The sequence below is a fragment of the Oncorhynchus mykiss genome, chromosome 32 (assembly GCF_013265735.2).
Source record: "Oncorhynchus mykiss isolate Arlee chromosome 32, USDA_OmykA_1.1, whole genome shotgun sequence".
Classification (NCBI taxonomy): domain Eukaryota; kingdom Metazoa; phylum Chordata; class Actinopteri; order Salmoniformes; family Salmonidae; genus Oncorhynchus; species Oncorhynchus mykiss.
The window spans coordinates 27,189,068-27,207,980 of NC_050572.1; the positions used below are offsets into that span (position 1 = coordinate 27,189,068).

At 44.4% G+C, this 18,913-nt stretch overlaps 2 protein-coding genes across 3 annotated transcripts in view; both read left to right on the top strand.

The window, feature by feature from the left end:
• Window positions 1-8,782: 8,782 nt before the first annotated feature.
• On the top strand, window positions 8,783-13,739 carry LOC118946485. The gene is made up of 3 exons (XM_036971324.1): window positions 8,783-8,893; window positions 10,931-11,187; window positions 11,351-13,739. The coding sequence occupies exons 1-3, from the start codon at window positions 8,831-8,833 to the stop codon at window positions 12,084-12,086; spliced, it is 1,056 nt and encodes a 351-aa protein (XP_036827219.1). The 5' UTR covers window positions 8,783-8,830; the 3' UTR covers window positions 12,087-13,739.
• A 630-nt stretch (window positions 13,740-14,369) lies between these two features.
• The window catches only part of LOC110488195 (collagen alpha-1(XXII) chain), a 73,010-nt gene continuing 68,466 nt past the window's right edge, over window positions 14,370-18,913 (top strand). For both annotated transcript variants that reach the window (XM_036970931.1, XM_036970932.1), the window contains exons 1-3: window positions 14,370-14,999; window positions 17,294-17,440; window positions 17,704-18,270. In XM_036970931.1, the coding sequence (XP_036826826.1) occupies window positions 17,347-17,440; window positions 17,704-18,270 (661 nt within the window). In that variant the 5' untranslated portion in view covers window positions 14,370-14,999; window positions 17,294-17,346. The remainder of the gene's footprint in view (window positions 15,000-17,293; window positions 17,441-17,703; window positions 18,271-18,913) is intronic.

The following is an 18,913-nucleotide window of genomic DNA, read 5'->3' on the forward strand; positions in this document are numbered from 1 at the left end:
ACACTACTGTATTGTTCACACTAATGTAACCCCACTATAACACGACTGTAACACTACTGTATTGGTCACACTAATGTAACCCCACTATAACACGACTGTAACACTACTGTATTGGTCACACTAATGTAACCAAACTACAACACGACCGTAACACTACTATATTGGTCACACTAATGTAACCCCACTATAACACGACCCTAACACTACTATATTGGTCACACTAATGTAACCCCACTATAACACGACTGTAACACTACTGTATTGGTCACATTGATGTAACACCACTATAACACGACTGTAACACTACTGTATTGGTCACACTAATGTAACCCCACTATAACACGACTGTAACACTACTGTATTGGTCACATTAATGTAACCCCACTACAACACGACTGTAACAATGCTGTATTGGTCACATTAATGTAACCCCACTATAACACGACTGTAACACTGCTGTATTGGTCACATTAATGTAACCCCACTACAACACGACTGTAACACTGCTGTATTGGTCACATTGATGTAACACCACTATAACACGACTGTAACACTACTGTATTGGTCACATTAATGTAACCCCACTACAACACGACTGTAACACTGCTGTATTGGTCACATTGATGTAACCCCACTACAACACGACTGTAACACTACTGTATTGGTCACACTAATGTAACCCCACTACAACACGACTGTAACACTGCTGTATTGGTCACATTAATGTAACCCCACTATAACACGACTGTAACACTGCTGTATTGGTCACACTAATGTAACCCCACTATAACACGACTGTAACACTGTTGTATTGGTCACACTAATGTAACACCACTACAACACGACTGTAACACTACTGTATTGGTCACATTAATGTAACCCCACTACAACACGACTGTAACACTGCTGTATTGGTCACACTAATGTAACCCCACTATAACACGACCGTAACACTACTGTATTGGTCACATTAATGTAACCCCACTACAACACGACTGTAACACTGCTGTATTGGTCACACTAATGTAACCCCACTACAACACGACTGTAACACTGCTGTATTGGTCACACTAATGTAACCCCACTACAACACGACTGTAACACTACTGTATTGGTCACACTAATGTAACCCCACTACAACACGACTGTAACACTGCTGTATTGGTCACACTAATGTAACCCCACTATAACACGACTGTAACACTGCTGTATTGGTCACACTAATGTAACCCCACTACAACACGACTGTAACACTACTGTATTGGTCACATTAATGTAACTCCACTATAACACGACCGTAACACTACTGTATTGTTCACACTAATGTAACCCCACTATAACACGACTGTAACACTACTGTATTGGTCACACTAATGTAACCCCACTATAACACGACTGTAACACTACTGTATTGGTCACACTAATGTAACCCCACTACAACACGACTGTAACACTACTGTATTGGTCACATTGATGTAACACCACTATAACACGACTGTAACACTGCTGTATTGGTCACACTAATGTAACCCCACTATAACACGACTGTAACACTGCTGTATTGGTCAGCTCCCAACACAGTCGCCACATCCCACTGACAAACAGTAGCCCAGTACAGTATTCACTATTCACCCCATGACAGACTACATTGTATGAAGACTACCCCGCTAAGATAAAACAAGAACCAGTATATAAACGCATACATTTCCAAATTCATTCCTTACCAAGATATTCACTATTGCAGTTAAAAGATTGAGTTCAAAACCTTACCTGTTGGGGAAATTAAGTTTTACTCCAAGAAGAAGTTATGAATTCATGACTACAGTGCATTTATTAAGAATCACCCTCCAGAAGGGAAATGACTGGCATCTAATTTGACGCTCAAACCCAAACTGAAGCTCATATTTGCTCAAGGCTTCCAGATACACAATGGGGCTTAAAAAGTCATTTTAGTGTTGGCTTAAGGACATGTGAAGAGAGAGAACATATCTAGCCCAGAGAGAGTGACCACCGACGTCTAAACTGATCAAAACACAAGACACTTCAAGACAAATCAGATCTAATTCTACATTCCGATTCAGAATGATCTAGAGGCAACCGTCCCAGAGAGGATAAAAATGTGAGCGAGTGTCACGGATCCCCCTGGTACTGCTGCTCATCCCATTCACCAGCTCTGGTGGTCTACGTCACCGGCCTTCCAGGTGTCACTGAACTGGATTCATTACCACCAACCCTGGACTGTCTCGTCTCATTACGCACACCTGGTTCCTATTCCCCTTGATTAGTCTGTGTGTGTATGTGCCCTCTGTTCCCCATTGTCCTTGTAGATTATTGTTACCATGTCCGTTGGTCTTGTGAGTCCCAGTGCTGTTGTATCGGCTTCCATGCTACGTGTTATTGTGAGCTTGTTTTACGGGTCTCGTCCTGTGTATTATTTAGAGGTTTACACTTCGCACTTTTCGTTGGAGAAAATAAAACCACCTATTACGTATTCCTGCGCCTGTCTCCATTCATTATACAATAACCAACCCCTAAATGGAGACAGCAGGAAAGACAGAGCTGTGGACCATCGTAGAGACAGTCCAGCATCACGAGGACTGTATCTCCCGACTCGGCAGCGCCATGGACAGCGTGCTGGCAACCATCCAGAATTTGGAGAGAAATGTGCAGTCCCTCCAGTCTCCAGCACCGGTTCCGGTATCAGCCCCCACACCACTACATGCCTCTGTCCAATCTGAGCCGGTCCGCGGAATACCCCTGTCCCTCCCGGAGCGCTTTGACGGCGTGCCAGCGAGATGCAAGGGATTCCTTCTGAAATGCGACCTGTACCTCGTTCGCTACGCCGAGGCTGTCTCTGGGAGAGACAGGGTTGCCACCGTCATCTAGGCACTGACCGGACGGGCCCTGGACTGGGGTGCCGAGGTCTGGGAAATGGGCGGACCAGAGGTCGAGTCCTACGAGCGCTTCACCCTCCTCTTCTGCTCTGTGTTTGATCATCCTGTGGAGTGCCGAGAGGGGGGTGAGCACGTACTCCGACTACGCCAGGGATCTAGGACCGCCTTGGAGTTCGCCCTGGAGTTCTGGACCATCGCGGCCTCCACCGGAGGGAACGAGTCGGTTCTGGTCACCGTGATCCACAGCGGACTGCGGGAGGAGGTACAGATGGAGTTAGCCTGCCGTGATGACAACCTGTCACTCGACCAGCACATCAGCATGGTGATTCATTTGGACAACCTCCTGTGGTCCAGATGAAGACCTGCACGGAATCTGGAGCCCGTGGCTACACCTTCTCTGTGCCAGAGCCGATGGAGTTGGGCTCTGCACGTTTGCCCGAGGCAGAGCGTAGGAGAAGTAGGAATCTGGGCCTCTGCTCCTATTGTGGAGAAAGGGGTCATTTCTTGCCGACCTGCCCTCTATCCACAAATAGGCGACGGTGACAAGCCAGGGAATTATCCTGCTCCAACCCAGGTAAGATGCAAGATCTAAATGTGAGCGAGTGTCACGGATCCCCCTGGTACTGCTGCCTACTTCGTTCACCAGCTTCGGAGGTAAACGTCACCGGCCTTCTAGGTGTCACTGAACTGGATTCATTACCACCAACCCCGGACTGTCTTGTCTCATTACGCACACCTGGTTCCCATTCCCCCTGATTTGTATGTGTATATCTGTGCCTTCTGTTCCCTATTGTCCTTGTCGGCTATTGTTACCATATCCGTTGGTCTTGTGAGTACCAATGCTGTTGTATTGGCTTCCATGCTAGGTGCTATTGTACACTTGTTTTAGGGGTTTTATAAAAATATAAAACCCCCTATTACGTATTCCTGCGCCTGTCTCCAATCCTTATACAACGTAACAGTGAGGCTCTTACTCACTGACTTAGTTAAGTCTCTATCCCTCTTTCTGTGATCATAAAGACTAACTGGAATAAACCTGTGTGTGCTTGCAATTAAAGCACCAGACAAGACACATGTCGAATGTACTTTAATTCACTCCGAACCCTACAGAGATGGAGTGCTGTGCTGAAATACCACAGGAGGCCGATACATGTCTAATACAATGTATGGGTGTAGAGGAGATTGAGAAAAGTACTGAGAAAGTCACCTTATTACAAATAAAGAAATCAGCAACGAAGTTCCACAAGCTTGGTGTGAAATGCAAAAGAACCACAGTGATCCACTGAGAAGCCATATTGACTAAGTGAAGGTATGTGTGTAATAATAGAGACAGGCAGATATAGGCTGTACATTTCACTAAAAGTCTATATCTGGAAATAGCTGTCAATGCCTGGGGAAGATGCGTATGGATGTCTACTGTACTGTGTGTGTGTGGTTCAAACCCAGGTCTCCTGCACACTAGAAGGGCACATTAGCCCGCTAAGCCAAAGTCTGGGTATAGACATGCAGGAGGGGGGTGCCGGAAAGAGGACGCTGACAGACAGAAAAATGACACGCCTCATGAAGAGGCTTGTGTGTTCTGCCACTGGATGCTCCCCTGCCCTTTTTCAGTAGGTGGGATCTCTGCAGAGCCGAGCGTGGTGATCACTGCAGTCCTATTTATCCAACCCCTGTTCTTATTGTGTCTTCCTCCTCATCCCACACCATGCTAATTACACTGCCAGAGCCACAGACGTCAGGGATGGAGGAGGACAATAAGAACAGCCTGGAAGGAAGGGCGTTGGAGTGTCATTGCGTCGTGGCCCTCTGTTCAAAGCCTAGAGGGGTGGTGGCGTTGGTGTTGGTGCTCTCCGTTCAACATTAAGCCTGTAATTTCACCACAGCTCAAATAATCAGGGAGGAGGGTTTTTATATATCAGCAAGCAGATGCTGATGGTGCAACAGAAACTATTGTTATTTTATGCAGGATTGTTTGGGAAGTTAGTGAATACATGAATGACTACCTGGGAAGATGGAAGATGTGTGTGGCACATGAATGACTAACTGGGAAGATGGAAGATGTGTGTGGCACATGAATGACTAACTGGGAAGATGGAAGATGTGTGTGGCACATGAATGACTAACTGGGAAGATGGAAGATGTGTGTGGCACATGAATGAGAAGGTTTGGGAACAAAACTGCCTGAAAGAAAACCAGCTGGCTGAAAACCACCATGATGTGAGAATTCATGAAAACCAAAATCCAGTGGAAATCAGTTGATGGAAGGGCCAACAAATCATCATTAAATGATCATAAAAGCATAGCCTGCCCTATGCCCTACTGTAATCGATCGCACACAACTAACATGTGATTTCACATCACAGACCAAATGGTCTCGTTGGCCTACATAAATCCATGACTCCTGCATTTAACACGTGACTCACAAAGACCTACACAAATAAACCGTAGGCCTATAATTCATAGATTGTGAGACTAGAACCTAATGCCCTGATATCACAGTAATAATCCCAACAGGCACCTATAGCCTACACAGACAAAAACAGTGGTCGATCACCTTTTCTTAATCGAGATCACTTTATGAGTCAAAATGCAAACTGAGTGAATTCTCTGCCTAGTGGTCAGAGCGTTTGACTAGTAACTGAAAGGTTGCAAGATTGAATCCCAGAGCTGACAAGGTTCAAATCTGTCGCTCTGCCCCTGAACAAGGCAGTTAACCCACTGTTACTAGGCTGTCATTGAAAGTAAGAATTTAACTGACTTGCCTAGTTAAGTAAAGGTAACAATACATTTTAAAAAATGTGACTACAATGTATTGTGTGACATCAATTAAATGATCAGAAGTGGATACGTATTGGGCCTAACTATAGTGAATGGGTGGAGAAGCACATGGCAAAGTTATATATAAGGCTCAAGATAGGCTACATGATAACACTGGTAATAGGCCAGGTTGTTGTTCCCTATTACCTGCAAGGCACGTCGAAGCATGAATTGAAATAACTTTCACTGGGTTGGTCGAAGTGGAGAAGCGTGTTTCATGATTTCTAAATGTTGAAGAAAAACATTGTTGTAGTGCAGATCATTGTCTTCGAACGTAGTGAAGCTCCCTTTAAAAGGTCCTGGATTAGATTAATATAGAGGGGGACTGGAGGCCCTTCGTTGTGAAATCACTGATATCAAAAATCTTGGCAAATACTCCCAACACCCTCTTCCATTCACGGTCTCTTGAAAAAAAAATGTAACAGTGAGCTTTGTTTGGCCATTTGGCTTGTTTTAGCTAGCCAAGTTGACTAGTGAGCCTTAGCTAGCTACAGTAGATAACGGTGAGTAGCCTACACAGTGTAACCTAGCCTACACAGTGTAACCTAGCCTACACAGTGTAACCTAGCCTACACAGTGTAACCTAGCCTACACAGTGTAACCTAGTCTACACAGTGTAACCTTGCCTACACAGCGATAGCTACGGTTTACTACACATGGTATCAGTGCGAAGTGACACGTACCAGAACCCCCTTACTACTTTAAAATTGCTAAGCAATTTGTTTACAGTATATTGTTTTTTTCCTGGTAAATAATCGAGCGTAATTCAAATTCATTACGTAGGCTTAAATGAAATAGATTTAATGTACAGCACTAGATGTTATGTACGATGTCCTTGTGTCCTGAAAGGCATCTGCCAAATAAAATGCATTATTATTATTAATATTACTATTGATTGTACAACACCTGCTCTTTCCAGGACATGGAGTCTATGTACAGTGTACTTTTCCCTCTGTGTAGTTTATTACATGTTAAACAAGGAAAATACCTACCAAAAGGAGAACATGTATGTGGTTTATTTCTGTGCATAAAATAAGTAGCGTATCTGGATGTGATTTCCAGTAGATATATCTGTCAACACGGTCATACACATGATGTATAATCCTGTAATATGAGTCTGGCCCGCGATGGCAAAATGATATTCTAATGTGTCCCTCCATGGAAAATAATTGCCCAGGCATGACATAGACTGACCAGGTGAATCCAGGTGAAAGCTATGATCCCTTATTGATGTCACTTGTTAAATCCACTTCAATCAGTGTAGATGAAGGGGAGGAGTCAGGTGAAAGATGGATTTTTAAGCCTTGTGACAATTGAGACATGGATTGTGAATGAGTGCCATTCAGAGTATGAATGGGCAAGACAAAATATTTAGGTGCCTTTGAACGGGATATGGTAGTAGGTGCCAGCGCACCTGTTTGTGTCAAGAACTGCAACACTGCTGGGTTTTTCATGCTCAACAGTTTCCTGTGTGTATCAAGAATGGTCCACCAACCGAAGCACATCCAGCCAACTTGACACAACTGTGGGATGGTGTCCTTCACGTTTGGTACATTTCCCCTTTGTTGTCCGTCCCACTATGCATTCAATCTGATGGTGTATGCATGTTCAGGCCAGTGCTTGACTTGGACTAAAATAGATGTCAGTACTCATTGTGGGTGCCGGTACTGTTGATATTCAGGTGCAGGAACTCCTCAATACTTTTGAGCTGATATTCTAAAGGAAGTGCAAGAACTCAAGCAGAAGAAAATATTTAGTGCTGGTACTGAGTTCCGGTGAGCTCCTGCTCAATTCAAGTACTGTGCTTAGGTAAAAAGACAAATAATGCACAGTCTGATAAAGTGGGCCTGGCTCCCCAGTGGGAGGGCCTGCGCCCACCGGTGCCTAAGCCCCAGCAAAAATCTACACCACCTTGTTGACAATGAATAAAAGTAGCAGTTGGGTAAACTGGAGGTAAATAGTGTACAAACTTGCTGCTGTTTGAGACTGATGTAGAGATACAGGAACTCCTGCAGGCAGCACACTAGAGTCTCACGTCTAATCTAACCTGTTCAAATAGATTTACACGAGTGGAATGTGAGTAGGGAACTGCATGGCATATGCAATAGGCTACCGATCACACCAAGATCACAGTCACTTTTGCTATTCGAGCCTATATTACTCCCATGCATAGTGGCACATACAATATACCATACCCTGCTGCCAGCTAGCAAACGAGTCATTCTCTATCAGTCTATGTAGAAATGAAGTAAGGGCTCGATTCAATCGGTAGCACTGAAGTTCCGTGTTACAGCGTGATTGAAATGTAAAGGCAACGTTCCCGCATTAGCAGACACTGCATTCTTGGTAAACTCTGCATATGTCGCTCAATCGGAAAATTACCATTACATTTCAAGCGCGCTATAACGCTGAACTTCAGCGATATAGATTGAATCAAGCCCTAAGCTATTTTGATATTTCGACAGACAAGATCAGGTACACATCCCTAGCTTCCTCAGGAGTCCTCCAAATTCCTTATCTCTAGAATTACTACTTGACTTCTATCCAGTGACGCTGTGAGATGACCACACACTAAAACATCCACAGTTGATAGAGTTCAGTGTCCTGTGGCGGCATCTAGTGGTCACAATACAAAACCACCAGTCCCCATTCATTATGATTCACTCCTAAATTATATTTTAACAAAATACCATTGTTCTCATGACGTTTTCTAGTCAATAGGCTACAGTCATTAATAAAGAATGAAAACAGTACCCGATAACTACCCTGCATATGGCACCGTTGCACACTACCCTGGTCTGCTATATGTGGAGTCATGGTTTTCGAGGATGAAACCAGTACCAGTCCCCAGGCTGTCTGGCAAGCTGCTGTCCAGTACCATCACCCTGACCCTGTATGAAAACACTACCATTTGGAGTCATGGTTTTCTCCAGGTGTAACTGAGCTGGATTTGGGATCATTACAGATGGCCCTGCTGCCTGCTGACCCTAATCCTCCTAATGACCTCACAGCCAGTCAGCAGGCAACTAAAACCTACCTTCCCTGCCTTTTACTGTAGTGTCCTCCCATCCCCTGCCTTCAACCCAGTGCTATACACAGCACAACAACAGCTTTTATTCATGGGCTCTCTCAGAGAAGAAATGATTCGGCAACAACTCAAGCAAGAGGAATTTGCCAAACCTGTGAGTATTGTAGCTCTATATCATCATCATCACCTACCTATCCCTTTCTTAGTTGTGTTGTATCTTATTGGGTGTATGTATACACTGGACAAAAATAGAATCGCAACATGTAAAGTGATGGTCCCATGTTTCATGAGCTGAAAAAGATACATGCATACAAAAAGCGTATTTCTCTCAAATTGTGTGCACTAATTTGTTTACATCCCTGTTAGTGAGCATTTCTCACTTGCCAAGATAATCCATCCACTTGACAGGTGTGGCGTATCAAGAAGCCGATTAAACAGCATGATCTTTACACAGTTGCACCTTGTGCTGGGGGATAATAAAAGACCACTCTAAAATGTGTAGTTTTGTCACACAACACAATGCCACAGATGCCTCAAGTTTTGAGGGAGAATGCAATTGGCATGATGACTGCAGGAATGTTAACCAGAGCTGTTGCCATATAATTTAATGTTAATTTCTCTACCATAAGCCACCTCCAATGTTGTTTTAGAGAATTTGGAAGTCCAACGGGCCTCACAACCGCAGACCACGTATATGGCATCATGTTGGCAAGCGGTTTGCTGATGTCAACGTTGTGAACAGAGTGCCCCATGGTGGTGGTGAGGTTATGGTATGGACAGCCATGAGGTGTGAACAATGAACACAATTGCATTTTATCAATGGCAATTTGAATCCACAGAGATACCGTGACGAGATCCTGAGGCCCATTGTCGTGCCATTGATCCGCCGCCATCACCTCATGTTTCAGCATGATAATGCACGGCACCATGTCTCAAGGATCTGTACCTAGAAGCTGAAAATGTCCCAGTTCTTCCATGCCCTGCATACTCACCAAACATGTCACCTATCGAGCATGTTTGGGATGCTCTGGATCGACCTGTTTTCCAGTTCCCACCAATATCCAGCAACTTAGCACAATTCATCGGGGCATGGACTCTACAAGGTGTTGAAGGCATTACACAGGGATTCTGGCCCATGTTGACACCAATGTTTCCCACAGTTGTGTCACGTTGGTTGGATGTCCTTTGGGCGGGGGACCATTCTTGATGCACACAGGAAACTGTTGAGTGTGAAAAACCCAGCTGCGCACAAACCGATGTGCCCGGCAACTACTACCATACCCAGTTCAAAGGCACTTAAATATTTTGTCTTGCCCATTCACCCTCTGAATGGCACTCATACACAATCCATGTCTCAATTGTCTCAAGGCTTAAAAATGATTCTTTAACGTATCTCCTCCCCCTCATCTACGCTGATTGAAGTGGATTTAACAAGTGCTGTCAATAAGAGATCATAGCTTTCACCTGGATTCACCTGGTCAGTCTATGTCATGGAAAGAGCAGTGCATTGGCAGTAGGACACTGTATGATGCCCATTAGTGTGAGCATGCAGTGAAAGTATCTGACATTGCTGGTTATACGCAGTCTATAACATTTTCACAAGAATATGTAGAAGAGAAAAAAATGATTGGCTACACAGGAGAGCTGTGAACTAGGTTTAGTGAACTACTATCCTCTTCAGGAAATTGATTAGTTTTCTGATGAATCTGTTTAACGTTCGACATAATAGACCACTGAGTACAGCCTGTTAAAGTATTTATGTGCTATACTTTAACAGTCTTTATGAACTGAGAAGTCACAAAGAAAAGGAAAATGCTCCTCATAAAACCGACAAGAATATTGAGATCTGTGGAAAACAATCTCAAGGAAGATGTTTCATTATTGATATCAAGGTTTTTTATAGAAAAATCTTTGAATTATAAATGATCCATCACTATGCCAATGTTTTTGAAATCTGCAGTGGAATGTCAGACTCAACAAGACATATACAACGAGATTACAAAGGAAACCGTTCGTCAATACCTTCTTGAGCATACAGTATTTAGTATTGACAGGTCTACTTTATAAGTATTCAATACTTTGCTATAATTTAATCTGAAGGATTTTCAGTGTTGATTGGCTGTGTTAGATAGTCATGTAATGTAATTGAGTAAGTGATTCTAATTTGTGAGTGATGTGTGTTTTGTCGCAGGGCTTGCCCCGACCAGAAGACCTGCTGACCTCTCAGGCTAAAAATAGCATTATGCATCTCATCGGCCAGAAGCACCTGCTGGCGCCTAAAAACGTCTGTGATTCCAAGACACCTGTCCTCCATCTGTCAGCCACACAGGGAGGGGAAGAGGAGGAAGTGGAGGTGATGGTGGGTCGGCTTATGCCAGAGTCTGCCATGCTGCCCACGCCGGGCCAGGAGGGCCCTGCCACCCAAAGGGACTCCTTGCTCCTGGTCAGGTATGTATCATGTAAACATTTGTTAATTCATTCATGCAATCGTTAATTTGTTTGTTTGTTTGTTCCTTCCTTCCTTCCTTCCTTCCTTCCTTCCTTCCTTCCTTCCTTCCTTCCTTCCTTCCTTCCTTCCTTCCTTCCTTCCTTCCTTCCTTCCTTCCTTCAGGTCCAGGTCTCCCCTGCCTGGCTCGTCCCAGGAGAAGGAGGGGAAGAACCTGCCCCCGCGGCGGCCTCTGAAGCTGGCACCTCTGGAGCTGCCCAGGGAGGTACAGAAGGCACAGAGACAGAAGATTAAGCGGATTGGGCTGGAGGCCAAGGCTGCTGCCCATAAGCTGGACACGACGGTGGGCGACCAACCCTGCTCCAGGAAGGTGAAGGACTGTGGGGTGAGAGGAGAGGGACTAGGACTGGTTAAAGGTACGGCAGAGTGTGTCTCCACCCCAGCCCCACATCCCTTACCTCTGAATGAAACAGTACCCAGGGTCCAGCGACATCAGAAGGTTAGGAGAGCGCAGCTAGCCCGTGCCAACCAAATCCAGAGACAGACAGGAGACAGGCTCTCGGAAGATGCTGGTATTAACGTTAACGGCCCTCCTCCTCCCCCTATCAGCAAACCAGCCTCTCCCTCTTCCTCTCTCCCCACCAGCGCCAAAGCTCAGGTCCAGCAGGTGGTAGCACCACATGGCGAGGAGAGCTCATGCCAAGTGGCCGGCACATTCCAGCAGGATACCGGTGGGAGGAGGCTGCGTCTCAGGAGGGCAGAGCACCTCGAAGAAGATCAGAGCAAATCTAACATGTCAACAGTAGGATTACCTGGGGAAGAGGCCAAGCTGGCCCAAGGTGTCCAGCAAGGAAAAGCCCTGAGGGCAGAGAATACAGAGGAGGCTCTGAGAAAGCCCTGAAGCAGGCCAGTCACATACTGGAGAAGGCTTCCAGGAAGAACGCCAGGCCGGAATCACCGTAGAATCCGCTGAAAGTGTCCGGAAAGGTAACCCGGAGAACGGCAGAGAGAAATCGCCAGGACGCTGTCCTTTGACCTCTGACCCCTGATCTTTGACCTCTTAACCCCTGACTCCCTTTGACCAGACCAGGAAGTAGCGAAAACAGACTTGACAGTGTTAAGTCATGTGTTTACATGTGCTTATCACCTGGAGATTAAGGATAGAAAAGCCCCTGCATCTTACTTCACACAGCATCTGCTATTCAAAGCAACAAGCCAGTTACAATGCCAAGTCCCTGGCAGGCAGTATGTACAGTATACTGTACAGAGGATAAATATAGAAGTATATTATGGACCAAAAACACATGTATTTATTATTTTATAAAAAGATGATGCTCGTAATACATTACATTTAACCATTGTAGATATCCTGACATAGGCTATTCAATGTCATATTTTGGATGAAATATGTCTGCACATGCAGGTGACATAACCATATTTGAGCGTCCCAGTAGCTTGGTAAAGCTATGTGAAACTGACCTGCATTCAGGGATTATTATCAAGGTCTCATCAGATGGATACATTGGCTTCATCTATGACCACTGTTAACAGCTCCATCTAGTCCATAACAATGGCATCGAGTAGCAACAGAGCTCACAAACAGAGCCGCAGCAGTAATCGTGTGTTAAGATTGGCAACAGCAAATAAAGAGATTTGAAATATGCCTTCTTTTCTGAAAAAAGAAGGCCCTCACTTTGGGTACTGTGTATTTAGGCCTTCAGTTCATTCTATCATCTTTCTGCACCTTAGCTACTTCGTCAGGCGTGCAGTAGATTCCTGTAGTACATGCAATCTCAGAAGAATGTCTTTAATCAATGTTTTTCCTCCAATCAGCATGCAGTACAGCTCTACGTGTGTTTGGTAACAGAACAACGGCCATCCCTCACTGTAACAAGTGAAACACTCACAGAGACGATGTTACTCTAGTCTAGACATCCACGTTTTGAGGTGACCCATTTGTTTTCAATTTATTCCCTAAATCTAGAATGGATGTAGACATTCCAGACAGTAGTTATGGGAATGTGATTTAGGTAATGTAATGTATGTTTATCATAGAGAAAAGAAGTCTCCTGAAACATGTGTGAGATTTCAAGTACAATTGTTTTCGCAGGTATGTCAAAATGAACTGACAGTGAGAAAACACATCCAAAACCATATCACAACCATTCTACATCCGAGCAAGTGAGTCGTATTAGGCAAGTCTCTCATTGACAGACTTGCAACACAAGAGGCTTCTAACACACTACTTTTTGCCTTGAGTCCCGCTGCATTCTGACAGTGAATTCATAAATTGTTTGAATATATATGTGAACCCTGCGGGAATTGAACCTACGACCAAAACCCTCAATGAGTCAGTCTGACACCAGTAGCACAGCAATGTCCATCTGCCCCAGACCATGACACGACCACCAGACTTCCTGACCGTTTCACACCACGTAGTTAGGCTGGCCTATACTCACTTTCCCTGATTGACTGACTGCAAAGTTAATCACAAATAGGATCTCAGAATGTATAGCCATTATGTCCAATGTATGTATTTGTCAATGACGTACAATAATAATAATTTTTGTTGGATGCTTGTATTTGTCCTTTATTATACGCATGTGTGAATCGTAACATTATTATTTTATATATTTTTTTACATATCTCAACTCCCCCTGAGCAAACACACAACCAGGACAAAACGTTGTTTTAACGTTGACTCTGTTGTGTACTTTAATACACTTACCAGTATCAATCACTTTACAGTTCAAACAAGGCACCTCAACCTGAGAGACGTGTACAGCACAGAGGGGACCGAGGGAGAGGAGTTCTGAGAGCTATTGGGGAAAGGGAGACATGCCATTCTGACAGGATATCTGGCAACTTCACTAAGAGAGAGAGGGAAAGAGAGAAACCAAAACACTGGAGAACAAGACCACTGTTTCCCCTTTCTTTCCCCCTCCTGCAGGGAACATGGCTGACAAGTAAACATTACTTCTCAATGTGGTTAACAGACATTTTCCTATGTTGTTTTAAATAATTTAGCACTTTTCAGAATGTAAAATCGCTGTCCAATTCTACTACATAAGAGACAGATTAGCACAAGCACAAGGAGGAGCACAAGACACATAAAGCTTCAAGCACATGCTAATCATTTTCCTGACTCAAATACACCCTCACCACCATACAGCAAGTTCCCCACTAGAGTAGACCCATCCCACCACGGCCACCACGCGCCCATCACCACAGCTGCACCTAGGGCAGCTCTTTTGTGGCTATATCTGAGGCAGGGTTATGGCTGAAGGGTTGGAGTGGATGGACAGAGGAGGCGGGGTGGCTGAGAGAGAAGCTGTGTGCATTCTGTTTCTGAGGGCAGCAACACTTCAGATGGGCGCAGCTCTGGCAGCCATAAAGAAAAAAAAAAGAGACTAAAATATATCCAGAAAGTTGGTCTATAATTGGCCAGGCCTGTCAGGGTTGTTGTTATGCCTGTGAGCTGAACAGCTAGCTAGAGCAGTACAAGCCACCTCGTCCACTAGTGAAACCCTACACTTTCAACTTCAGTCAGTTCCTCCCTCTCTATCCACCCATCCAAGAGGTTGTAGCAGATGCTCGCTTCACTTTGGACTTTTTATCAACACTTGGATTGACATCGTGGTGGATTTTAGGATTACATTTCTTCGCACCTGTAAAGGAAGTCATTTGGTGGATTCACCGTTGGATAGGGGATGGTGCCTTAATGCTGAGCTAAGGAACAAGTGAGAACTGGAGGATAGGAGCCACACAGAGCGAGAGAGAGACCTCCAGTGAAACTAAGTGATCTGCAATACAGGTAGGAGTAGGCCTTTCCTGCAGTCAAATGACCTATTGGCCTCATGGGTGGAATGTTATTAAGATTTTTTATTAGGTTTTTTTTTAACACCGAAAATCCGGTGTTTCTATGTCAAACAGTTTGTTATATTTCTGTCTTCTGTGATATAAAGTGTAATAATGGGATGCAAACTCAAAATGTAAATCATTTAAACTCTGTACCTGACATGTCTTCTTTTATTAAGTCCATATCCATGTGTGTGATGTATACTTTTACTTCAAAATAGATTTGTTTAAGACTCCCAAGAAACACTCGGTGTGACCCTGATTTAGCCCACTGCAGTAAGAAGTTTAATCAATCTGTCCCATTGAAATGGTTTTATTTCTGGCTATTTCCATTGCTTCTTTGGAGGGTAGTTTGACGTTTTCGTGCATTTAGATTTTTTTGTTTGTGATACATTGTTTGTGAGAGGAGCTCGGCGGAGCCACGTGTTGGATGCTCCGTCAGGAGGAGCTACAGGATCCATGTCTATCTTCATTTCCCTTTGGACTGGAAAACTCCTTCTGATTTTTACATCATTTTCTGGATGATGGAAGTCAGGTTTCTGGAATAGACATTTAGATTGTAATCCCTGGTCTGCCATTGAGAGAGGAGGTGGAAACGTACAGGCCCCATACAGGATACAGACCATAGCTTGTACGGGGGAGATCTGGGCTCAGGATTGGGGCTTGGGCTGCTTACTAAGTCACATCCCAATGTTTTTCATCTGTTTATTTTTGTATTATTTCAAAGTATTTCAAAGTCAACGTGTTGAAAGGTTTTTAAAGCTTACGTGATTTAGGGAGTACATGTCAAAATATTTATCTGATGGGACAAAAATAGGCTAAATGCATAGTAGCCTTTCCTTAGTTTCATAATTTGATCTCTCAGATGAGCCATCTGTTGAATAGTTATTCAATATGTAGGCCTATCATATGTATTGCGGGTAGATGGGTGGATAGTTTTTACAAGTCTGAAAAGTTTTCCAGTAGGCTATATGGCTTGAGACATATTTTCATTTTGGTCAGCTTTAAATACACACTAATTACAGCAATTGCAGCCATTTCACTAAGTAGGCATTGAGCTCATTAATAGTGTCAGTAAAACCTAAGAAAGCTCCAGGGCATAAATAGCTCTGTGGTGTGTCAGATAAAGTAATCTGCTGCCAAACTAACCCGACTACAGGTTCAACCCAGCGTCATGGTGATTGCACAGGGTGTTCACATGTTGACCATGCTGCTGGAGGATAATGGACAATCAAGCAAAGTGTAGGACATCACACAATTGTTAAGTGGCTGTGGGCACTCCCCTATGATGTAACTGTAGAGCACAAGACAGGAGAGGATACGTCGTATTAGAACAGAACTTAACTTGGTCATGTTCCAAGTTCTTAGTAGGAATCCCCTTCACAAACACATTTTTAAAAATGGGTTCCGCTGTTTCCCTCCATTTCACTAAAACATTCACATGGCTGTATTCCTGGATTTGATGATCCTGTCATTGCTATGCAAGATCTGCATAACACTTGGTGTTAAAGGATAAAGCAGCAATAAAGCATTGTGAAGGTTCAAGGAGAACGGTAAGCCATTGCCACATCACCAGACTTCCATTCACCAAAGCCACACAGAGCTTTCGCCACACACCACTAGTCTAGCCCTCTGATGACAGTGTAGCATTGGGCCCACAGACTTATTGTACTGTATTTGGCTCTGATCTTAGTTCACTGCTGCTAAATCACACAGACACTCTTCCCGTAAGGATGACTTAAAGATATAGAGGAGGTTGATGACAGATGAGAGACACAACCTTGTAACCTCTTGTAACCTCTCTACACAGGAAGTTCTATCGGAGTTGGTGTGTGTGTTCTAACAATATCATGATAACACTAGAGCACTGTCACTGATTTCTGTCCAATTCAAAACCCAGGTGCCTTTCACTCCCAGTCTCTCTAGTCACTGGGTCAGGTATCAATTGGCCTTCTCTAAAAGCATCAACTGACACGTTCCTCAATCTACTTCCAGAAGAGATGCGTACATTTCGATTAGTTGACTACTACCTAAATGAGTAAATGAGAGTTGAATACGGAATTGTAGCTTTTTGTGAAATCAATATTCCCCAAAGAAAAGCTGTTTATCGGAATCAGAAGACATTTAACATGATATTGCATTCCAATACTCAAGGATAATATTGAGGCTTAGGCCCTAAAAACACCCAGTAGTCTCTCACACCTGTCTGCTTCTTGGTAGTTTGTAATGGTGACCTGTTGATGTCTACAGGTTGGAGACTTTGATGGTGATCACAACCTAAGCTCAAAAGACCAGAGGCTGATATGGAGCTGCGACTGGGATGCAGGGCTTCCCTGGTCCTGGTCATACTGGTCCTGACACTCTCAGGACTGAAGGTTGATGCTCAGAGCAGGGCAGGTAAGGACATCAGCTGTTAATAGCTGGTTCAAAAGTATTTGTTTTTTTCTCCATATACTTTGAGCCACACTGAGCTTGTCTGGAACCAGTGGAGTAGTCTTGAAAGTAGAAACCCTGCCCACCTGGCACTAGTGTGGCTAGCTCAATCTTCAGTAGTTAGAAAGAAATTAAATACTATTTGAACCAAAGCCTGGTTCTTACTATCTTTATGACCAGTACTGGGAATTCCTCAGGTCTGACTTCTAACATCCACTTCCTCTCAGGCTGTAAGAACGTGCACTATGACCTGGTGTTCATCCTGGACACGTCGTCCAGTGTGGGGAAGGAGAACTTTGAGAAGATCCGCCAGTGGGTCTCCAACCTGGTGGAGTCGTTCGACGTGGGCCCGGACAAGACGCGTGTGGCCGTGGTACGCTACAGCGACCGGCCTACCACAGAGTTCAACCTGGGACGGTACAGCACCATGGACGAGGTGAAGAGGGCCGCCAGGAACATCCGCTACCTGGGAGGGAACACCATGACCGGGGACGCCATAAGCTACACCACCACCAACATCTTCACTGAGCGGGCCGGGGCCAGGCCTGCCGCCAGGGGCATCCAGAAGGTGGCTATCCTCCTGACGGACGGGAGGAGCCAGGATTACGTGTTGGAGCCTTCCAAGGCGGCGGCGAAGGCCGGGGTGAGGATGTTCGCAGTGGGCATCGGGGAGGCTCTGAAGGTGGAACTTGAAGAGATCGCTGCGGAACCTAAGAACGCTCACGTGTTCCATGTGACAGACTTTAACGCCATCGACAAGATCAGAGGGCGGCTGAGGAGACGGCTCTGTGAGAGTAAGTAACCAATCACAGGCTGAGAAGGAGGCTCTGTGAGAGTAGATTATCAGGTGCAGGATTTTTCTGTGACTGCCGTTACTCTTTAGTTTGTCAGTTTTGAGAAAACAGATTCCAACAAGATGTTTACATTACATACACAATCAGATTTTCAGAATTGGCTCTTAAATTCAGTTGAAAATGCAGCTATTTCTATCAATCAAAAGCCTCCACCTTTCTTACTATACAATCTGTGACTTTGAACTGTAAAGATATCTCCATCTATATCACTCTGAACTTACACTCCAAAACGAACCCTTTTACACCTCTAACCAAGACTCTAACCCAAAACTCCACCACACACCTTAATTCAATTACAGTACATGAGCCATTTCAATTGGCTTTCCTCTCGACTAAGACGGGTGTGACATGATATGTGTGAGGCGTGGGCGTTAAGCATAGATCGGCTCATAAATTACATTTTTGTGGCCACTTGCCCCAATGACTTGGGTAAGAGGTGTGGAACGCTGGATAGCCTGAATTACTCTAACCTCAATGTCTTCTCCAGGACCCAGCTACACTACTACACATCCCCCGACAGGGAAACGTTCAGTACAAATGTTACAAATGTCATTAAAATAACAACACGTATATACTGTACTGT

What these genes read in the sequence shown, in the direction of transcription:
- LOC118946485 (XM_036971324.1), top strand. Translation starts at nt 8,831, where the DNA reads ATGGGCTCTCTCAGAGAAGAAATGATTCGGCAACAACTCAAGCAAGAG. An exon ending in AAGAGGAATTTGCCAAACCT is followed by an intron (nt 8,894 to 10,930) that starts GTGAGTATTGTA and finishes GTTTTGTCGCAG; the next exon opens with GGCTTGCCCCGACCAGAAGA. An exon ending in GACTCCTTGCTCCTGGTCAG is followed by an intron (nt 11,188 to 11,350) that starts GTATGTATCATG and finishes TCCTTCCTTCAG; the next exon opens with GTCCAGGTCTCCCCTGCCTG.